General features: G+C 48.0%; 1 protein-coding gene and 1 non-coding gene across 2 annotated transcripts; one reads left to right on the forward strand and one right to left on the reverse strand.

Annotated features, from left to right (window-relative positions):
- Positions 1-1,899, forward strand: MLNR (motilin receptor). The gene is made up of 2 exons (XM_036249807.1): positions 1-913; positions 1,511-1,899. Exons 1-2 carry the CDS (start codon positions 1-3, stop codon positions 1,897-1,899), a joined length of 1,302 nt encoding a protein of 433 aa, XP_036105700.1.
- A 1,012-nt stretch (positions 1,900-2,911) lies between these two features.
- Positions 2,912-3,043, reverse strand: LOC118623107. The gene has a single exon (XR_004958211.1). It is a non-coding gene; the product is annotated as a small nucleolar RNA SNORA72 (small nucleolar RNA).
- Between the last annotated feature and the right edge of the window lie 5,709 nt (positions 3,044-8,752).

Consider the following 8,752-nt stretch of genomic DNA (forward strand, 5'->3'; position numbering starts at 1 on the left):
ATGGGCAGCCCCTGGAACAGCAGCGACGGCGCGGAGGGCGCGCGGGAGCCGCCGTGGGCTGCGCTGCTGCCATGCGATGAGCACCGCTGCTCACCCTTCCCCCTGGGGACGCTGGTGCCGGTGACCACCGTGTGCCTGGGTCTGTTCGCCGTCGGGGTGAGCGGCAACATAGTGACGGTGCTGCTGATTGGGCGCTACCGGGACATGCGGACCACCACCAACTTGTACCTGGGTAGCATGGCCGTGTCGGACCTGCTCATCCTGCTCGGGCTGCCCTTCGACCTCTACCGCCTCTGGCGCTCACGGCCCTGGGTGTTCGGGCCGCTTCTCTGTCGCCTCTCGCTCTACGTGGGCGAGGGCTGCACCTACGCCACGCTGCTGCACATGACGGCGCTCAGCATCGAGCGCTACCTGGCCATCTGTCGCCCGCTCCGCGCCCGTGTTCTCATCACGCGGTCCCGTGTCCGCGCGCTCATCGCCGCGCTCTGGGCGGTGGCTCTGCTCTCCGCTGGCCCCTTCTTCTTCCTCGTGGGCGTGGAGCAGGACCCCCGCTTCGACGCGCTCCCGGACCTTAACGGCACCGCGCAGCTCACCCACTCGCCCCGCGCCTCGTCACCACCGATGCCGACGCCCCTCGGGTCCTTGCGGGAGCCAACTCTGTCCCCGCCCTCGGGGCGCGAGGCGGCTGCGACCGCGGCGCTGTTCAGCCGCGAGTGCCGGCCGAGTCCCTCGCAGCTGGGCGCGCTGCGTGTTATGCTGTGGGTCACCACCGCCTACTTCTTTCTGCCCTTCCTGTGCCTCAGCGTCCTCTACGGGCTCATCGGGCGGGAGCTGTGGAGGAGCCAGGGGCCGCTGCGAGGCCCCGCGGCCTCGGGGCGGGAAAAGGGCCACCGGCAGACTGTCCGTGTCCTGCGTAAGTGGCGCCATCTCTATTCCAAACACACCAACCCGCTAGTCTCCCAGCCCTTGGAGCCTCCTCTAGCTACGTTCCAGGGGGTCCCTGAGGGTAGGATACGCGGGCCCCATACACAGCAATGCTTTGAGTCGGGCTGATCCAGGCCAGGTAATTGGAGGTTCTTAAGGCAACTGCCTGTCCTCATTCGATGCCGTAGATGTGGTTTCTCACAGTATCCTTGAGAAGTCAGGCTAGATCACACTAAGCTAAAATTTCTTTACTTAATGATTACTAAAGGTTAAGTGAAACATGCCCATACCCCCAAAATAAAAGATTCTGCAGACTTGTGGCAGAATTCTTTTCAAAGGGAAGAAGAGAACACGGCTCAGCGTCTGTATGGAAGGAAGCCTGCCAACTTGTTAGTAGAAATTGCTCCTTCTGCTCTTTGTCCAGTCTCGATAACACATATATGAGCCACGTATGCGGCTTTAAAGCAAATATAGATGAGCTGGGGAGTTTGTTTTGCTGTGATGTATTACTTCTGATGGTTTCTTGGGGACTTGTACTTGTTTTTGGATCTTTAGCTAATCCTGGTGCCTGTGTCTTGTTTTGCAGTGGTGGTGGTTCTGTCATTTATAGTTTGCTGGTTGCCTTTCCACGTTGGCAGAATTATTTACATAAATACGGAAGATTCTCAGATGATGTACTTCTCTCAGTACTTTAACATTGTTGCATTGCAACTTTTCTATCTAAGTGCATCCATTAACCCAATCCTCTACAACCTCATTTCAAAGAAGTATAGAGCCGCTGCCTGGAAACTACTGCGAGCGAGACAGTCCACACAGAGAAGTTTCTGTAAAAGCAAAAACACAGAGGGCACCACAGGAGGAGGCAGGGCTGGCTACACCGAGACCAGCGCTAGCCTATCGACGCCTGCCAGCAGCTCTGCCAAGCACATCGCCTCCCTCCACGGTTCTGGGACTTCAGAGAAAACAGGTCTGTAGGACAGTAAGAACTGAAAGGGGGAAACTGATGCTATTAGGAAGATTTCGAAAAACCGGTTGACATTTTGCAAGTTAGCCAATAACTTTGTCAACGTTATTTTCTTTTTTTTCCAACCAAGTTACAAAAAGTAAGTGTACCAATCTTTCTAGTTTTTCTTTCATGTACCTCCTCAGGGACATCCATTTTAGCCTCATGCAGTCCTACATCACAAAATGTGCTCTTTGGAGGTTTTATAAGTCTTCATTCTCCTAGTCTTTGGAACTATGATTGCACATTTTACAGTTAATAAGATACAGAGAGATGCTGCAATAAAAATGGTTTCCTTTGAGATCAAAGGTGTATTTTGTTTTTATGTTTTGTATATAAATGTAATGGTGAATCTACAACAAACCCAGGATAATGACAGCATTGAGTCAATAAATTATTTAATGCCTAATTATAGCAGCAAAAATCTTTAGAAGCAAGTGAAAGGAATTGTGGGCTGAGTTCAGTGTTCAGCGTCCCACCTCTCTCCTGGCTCAGAGCAAATCATGCAGTTTAGGCACAGTGCCCTCCTGTGGAACTACTGTGCATAAGCAACTGTACTAGGCCGCTTCTCTAGCCCATGGGGCTTTCCCTGTGTCATTGGCCAGGAGGTAGCAAACCTGGGCACTAAAGCCCTAGGGCAGGAAGCTGCAGCAGGACCTGGCTTCTGGATATTTATAAAGAGCTTTAATATGCCTTATTCACCTCAGTGTGGTGGCTAAGTGTTGTCATCACTGTTTTAATAGTGATGAAACTGTCTTAGATTTCCCAAATAGGAACTGATGGGTCCTGAGTAGGAACTCCAGTCTTTATAATCCCTTTTAAAAAAACAAAACAATAATAATTTTGCAATTCACTTAGCAGCATCTGTCAGTCATGAAATTAGCAGTGGTTATCTTCAAGTTATTGTACTAGCTATGCTGTCATTTCCTGAGGTTGATCAAAGTCATGCAGAGTCAGACATTTCCCACTTAATATGCATCATATAAATCAGATCAGCATTTATAAAACCAGACCTAGGGAAAGAACGAGGTCTGGGGATACATGCATGGTCTTAATATAGCGAATGTTTAGCCTGCCCTGACTATTACAAAATCAGAACAGCAAGAATATTTGAAGTCTTTAAGATCTTTACCCAATCACACACTGAGAAGTTGCTCTTAGTGAAAAACACGAGTCAGTGGATGTGGTCAAGGGTGAGAGAGAATGTTGGGCCTTCTGACCAACAACTCTGTAATTTTGTTTTGTTTTTTACAGTTTAAAACATAAACCTGTTTCCAGAGGTCCTTGTTCAGGATGTGTTCTGTATGAATGGTGCCCCCTGGAGGCAGAAGGGCACAATTTGTTCCGTTGTAAACTACAGCTGACTGAATCCATAAACAAGTGTTGCTCAACATGCTGGCAAAGTTCTGCTTTGTCACTGGATTAGCCAAGTATAGTGATGCCTTCAGTTCCCCTTGAAGTGTCCTAACTCCCTGGCCCTGCCCTCCCCAGGATCAACAGTGACGTCTGTCCTCGGCCATGCGTTTCTCCCAACTAGCGGAAGAAGCAGACAGCAGCCACTTGGGGCAGCATCCCTAAACTCTGTTCTGCAGATTTTATTTTATTTTATTTTATTTTTTTTATTTATTTATTTTTTATTTTTTATTTTTATATGAATTTTTATTTATTTTTTTGTTACAGATATTTTAACTTTTTACCCCATTGGTACCCCCCACCCCACCCCACCTCCACCCCGTCCCCGGCTTAGTTGTCCATGTCCATTGGTCATGCATACATGCATATAAGTTCTGTGGTTTATCTCTTCCCACCCCCCCACCCCCCATCCCCTCTTCTGAGGGATGTCAGTCTGTGCCCTACTTCCATGTGTCTGGGTCTACTGTATTCCTCAGACTGTTATGTTCATTATATTCCGTATATAAGTGAGATTTTTAGAGGTTATTTGAAAACAGTTGTTCTGCTCAGAGTTTCTGTTTGGGTGGTCAGAAGTGGCTTCTTCCCTATGGACGGTCATGGTAAAGAACCTTACTATATTTTATTTATAGTATAATGTTTTAGATGTAGAAGCAAATCCCTCTCCTTGGAGCTTTCTTGTTCAGATTCTAGAAAAGAAGGATTGCATCACACTTTCCTGTGATCTGAGTGTTCCTAGGTGTGAGCATGGGGTAGAATCACTCTTCCTTTGCTGCAGGGTCCTGAGATGGAGTGCCTGGGCCCATCCTTCCAGAGGATCACTGTGCCGTTGTTTTCAAAATGCTGGTCTCACCCATCAGTGGATTGTGAAATCAGTGGAATGGGTCACATTTTCTTTAATGGAAAGGAGTGGGCAAGAATAGAATTGAGAAGTCCCCACACATCCCCATTCCGGTAGTAAGGGTAACTGCTACATTGTGCAACTTTTGTTTCAATTATATGTTGGCTGGTGTTTTTCCTGGCTCACAAAATAAAATGTTTTCCTGCTATGGGTCATGGTAAAAAATATTTGAAAAATCGTTCTAAAATCTAAGGTTGTTCTCTACTCCAGCAGAGAGTGCCTTCCTGCATTTATAAGAGGGGAGTCCTGGAAGACCCAGGGTGGTTGAGTCAGGGACCACTGGGGAGGAACATGGGGGGGGGGTTCCCCATTCTGGGCCTTCCTCCTGCCTAGGAGCCATATCACAAAGACTGTGCCCCAGGATCTCCACCTGCACCCAGACAGAGCCCTGTGCTGGCGTCCCTACAAGGTTCTCTCTGAGCCCCCTCTTCCTTCTGCAGACCACACTGTGTTGGGTGAAGCACCAACTTTGGGAAAAGGCTTATTTTTCATTCATTCAGTTGTCAAATATTTACCAAGCAACTGTTAAGTGCTAGATGTGTATGACAAAATACATTAGAAAATGTAGCTTATGTCATGGTGTCCAAATCAATGAACTTTTTAAGGCATTTTTTTGGTTTGAAATGTGTGATTGTGTCTTTTCACTAACCACAGCTCACAGGTTAATAAAAGCACTTCCATCACATCTGACCTGCCAAATATCAGGTGAGTGTCATCCACACGGACACTCCTCTCTTCTGCATGAGACATTTTCACGTCTGAAGGAAATGTTCAAAGAAGTGACTGCACAGCTCCCCCTAGGAACCAAGAGCCCCAGTGCCGGGTCCTCAAGGGAACATAAAAGCAGCACGTTAATGACATTTAAAGTTTGAGCACGGCCTCTTCTGGCCATTTTTACACACGAGAGTAGCATTTGCCAGAATGTGGAAGCTTTTTGTATATAAGTGATAGTGATTGAACCCGTCAAATGTTTCAAGTGGAGCTTTAAAATGTTTTTTTCTTAAACATAGATGTGAGGCAATTTTTCATTGTGAGCCAACTTTCTAAAAATCCTGAACTCTAAATTACATAGACCCTGATTAGCTCCGAGCAGCCTTCAAATATCAGCACTTCCTCTCCTGGGGACACAGAAACATTTGTCACTGAGCAAGCTAGCACTCCATGGTCATGCTTTGTGGCCACTCAGTGTGTCCCTGGCTCTCTGTAAGCTGCAAAGGAGTGGCAAAGGCTTACTCTATCTGCCAACTTCTTAGGAAACAGCACATACCTTTTAAAGAATAGTGGATTCCTGTGTAATTTAAGACCGAAGAAGTGCCAGCCAGACCAGGAGAACTGAGTGTGGGCTGGAATCTCTCTCATGGCACTTAGCACATTACATAGCGGTGGCTAGTTCCCAGGGACTGTAACTTGCTCCCTAAGGACAGGCTGTGTTTTATTCTCCTGGCATGTCTTGCCCGGGTAGACAATGTGTGTTGAACTCAGCTGACTGCAAGGGAAGGGACAGGGATTTGCACTCCAGTGGACCGACAGCTGGAGGCTGAGCTAGCAGAGGACGGGAACATCCATTCTAATCCACTGGCCAGCACAAGACTGGAGCAAAAGAGCACCCAGGGAAAGGGTGCTGCGGGGCGCAGAGGACGAGGGGAGGGGAAGGCAAGGGCACCTGGTGTAACCAGGATCTGGAACCTGTAAAACACCTCACTGTGGTGGGTGGGGAGAGCCTGGACCTGGGAGGCCAGTTGGGACCAGTTTTCTGCTGTAATGCAGGCATAGGGCATTCATGGGTTATTATGGTGACCTGGAGCAACAACACTGCCACACTCAACACTCCCTCGCCAAGACCTGGGGCAATGCTGTGGCCTCAGACCATGAGCCACCCTCTCCCCATCCTTGCTCCCTAGCCCCAGATAGTGCCTCCTGCACCTGCACCAGGGCCACAGTTTGTCGTGTCTTTTCTTTTCCCTTTGCAGTGAGTGTGCAAGTTCTGAAAATGTGCTAAGAAGTTCTACTACTTCTGATGATAGGGAGATGAAAAAAATTTTAAGCAAATATGTGCAGATTTCAAGGTTATAATGTCTTCATTTTACTGTAATGGTTATACCTGTTTATAACTGGAACATAAATAGGCCAAATGTGCGCTTTCTTTGTTTCTGTCTTATTCCCACAACAACTCATTTCTTTGTCATCAGAGTGACTGTCACCTCCCTTCCCTAGGGCAGTGGTTTTCAATTGATGCACCACAAGAATTCTTAAAAGATGCAATACCTGACTATTTGGTTGGGGCACTGATCTCTTTTCCCTTAGATTGTCAAATAAAAAAATGATAACAGCCAACTCAACAGCTGTCTGGTGTGAATGCATCAAAAGTATACCTTTCTTTTGGTCATATTGGCAAAAAATATATTTTTTGGTGTGCCGCAGAATTTTAGTAATTAGTTTATGTGTGCCATGAGATGAAGCAGGTTGAAACGGGTTGCTCTAGAGCATGCCTAAGAATCACCTGGAGGGGGGGTGAAAACTGATTGCTGAGCTCCACTGTGAAGGCGACACTGTTCTATGACACAACCACTGTCTGTCCTGCAAGCTCTACCTGGGTCAGAACGAAGGTCACTTTCTATAAACCCCCCTTAGAGACGGCTAGATGGTAACTCACGTTCATTCTGACATAATAAGCACCCCTCCTGCCTCCTGCTATGTGCTGGTTCCTGCAACAGGCTGTTGTCCTGACCTGGTCAAGCATGTGAAGTAATTGCCACACCTGCTGCAATCATGTACCTGTACCCGTGCCTATCCACTCCTTTCCCTTACATCATTCTCGGGCCCCTGCAAGTGGCGAGGGGATCCATTTTGTACTGTACTCACCCAAGACACACCTCAGATGTGAGTTTCCCTTAATAAACTCCATTAGTTACCACACTGGAGCAACCAGCATCTTGCTTCAGTCTTTCCCTGCCCTCCACTTCCAGAGGTTCATTTTCAGCCTCAGGGTTTTCCCTTGTGTCTTCCCAAAGGGGACATCCTCAGAGTTTCTGATTCAAAGCGTCTGGGTTGGGGCTCTAGAAAGTGCATTTCTCTATAGTGTCCAGTGATGCTGATTCTGATGGTCTGGGGACCGCCCTCTGAGAATCCCTACTATAGATGGTTGCTATAGAGAATGGGATCCACAAACCCTGGCCGGTTTGGCTCAGCGGTTGGAGCGTTGGCCTGCGGACCATAGAGACCTGGGTTCGGTTCCCGCTAAGGGCACGAACCTCGGTTGCAGTTTGTCCCCAGCCGCAGTTGGGTCGTGTGGGAGGGACACTCGATGTGTCCCTTTCACGTTGATGTTTCTCTCCCCCCCCTCACACACACACACACTCTATCTAAACAAAAAAGGGACAAAAGTCCTCGGATGAGGATAAAAAAAAAAGAAAAGAAAATGGGATCCACAGACCAGTGGTACTAGCATCACCTGGGATCTTGGTAAAATGCAGATTTTCAGGTTCTCCCACCAAATCTTCGGAATCAGAATCTGCATTTTAACAAGATCCCAGGTGATTCCAATGCATGTTAACATTTGAGAGTCATTAACCTGCAGACTAGTCCAACACCATCAGAATCTCTGGGGTTTGACCCAGATATTTTTATTTTTTTATAGATTTTTTTTTTAATCCTCACCCGAGGATATTTTTCCATTTATTTTTAGACAGAATGGGAAGAAGAGAGAGAGAGAGAGAGAAACATCGATGTGAGAGAGACACATCAATTGGTTGCCTCCCGCATGACCCCTGACCAGGGCAGGGGAAGGAACCACAACCGAGGCACATGCCCTTGACTGGAATCGAACCCGAGACTCTTTGGCCTGTGAGTCGATGCTTTAACCGCTGAGCCAAACCAGCCAGGGCTGGACATATATTTTTAAAAGCTTCCTGGTCTCTTCCATTCTCATCACACCCCCACCCCCACCCCTTCCCATCCTTTTCCTTCCTTTCCCTATGTTTACCCCAGGATAAAGAAAGAGATGATACAAAGATACCAAATGTGGGTTTGGGTGGTAGATTCATGCGAAAGTCACTTATGTTCTAGCAGAAACTAATGACTGTGATTCCGTAATGACTCCCTGGCTCTTTAACCCTTCAGTCCCCTTGATCTCTACCCGTGGGAGCAACCAAGCCACTGCCTATGCTGACTGAGGTCCTCTGCCTGCAGACCGGGCTGAGCCCCATGGTCTCCGACTGCTCATTTCAGCAACCGGACCCCCACCACATCTCCTGCCCTTCTTACTTGTTCAGTACCTGACTTGGCCCTGACCTCTTCCTCATCTTCCAGGACAGACTTACTCAGCTCTTGTGGGGTCTCGGGCTCTATCCCTGATTCTTTGACCCCATGTCACCTATGACCCTGTGGAGCATTCCACGTGCTGGCTCAGACTTCTGCCCGGTGCTAGCTGCTGAGTTCAGCTAGATTGCCTTTCGGGTGGATGGACTGGTCTCCAGGTCCCAGTGAGGGTGCCTCCTGAGTCTTGACTTTGATAA

Source organism: Molossus molossus, unplaced genomic scaffold (assembly GCF_014108415.1).
Source record: "Molossus molossus isolate mMolMol1 unplaced genomic scaffold, mMolMol1.p scaffold_m16_p_9, whole genome shotgun sequence".
In the NCBI taxonomy this organism is placed as follows: domain Eukaryota; kingdom Metazoa; phylum Chordata; class Mammalia; order Chiroptera; family Molossidae; genus Molossus; species Molossus molossus.

Excerpts from the sequence above, each read along its gene's own strand:
- MLNR (XM_036249807.1), top strand. The coding sequence starts at position 1 with ATGGGCAGCCCCTGGAACAGCAGCGACGGCGCGGAGGGCGCGCGGGAG. Across the intron at positions 914-1,510 it reads GCAGACTGTCCGTGTCCTGC|TGGTGGTGGTTCTGTCATTT; the intron begins GTAAGTGGCGCC and ends CTTGTTTTGCAG.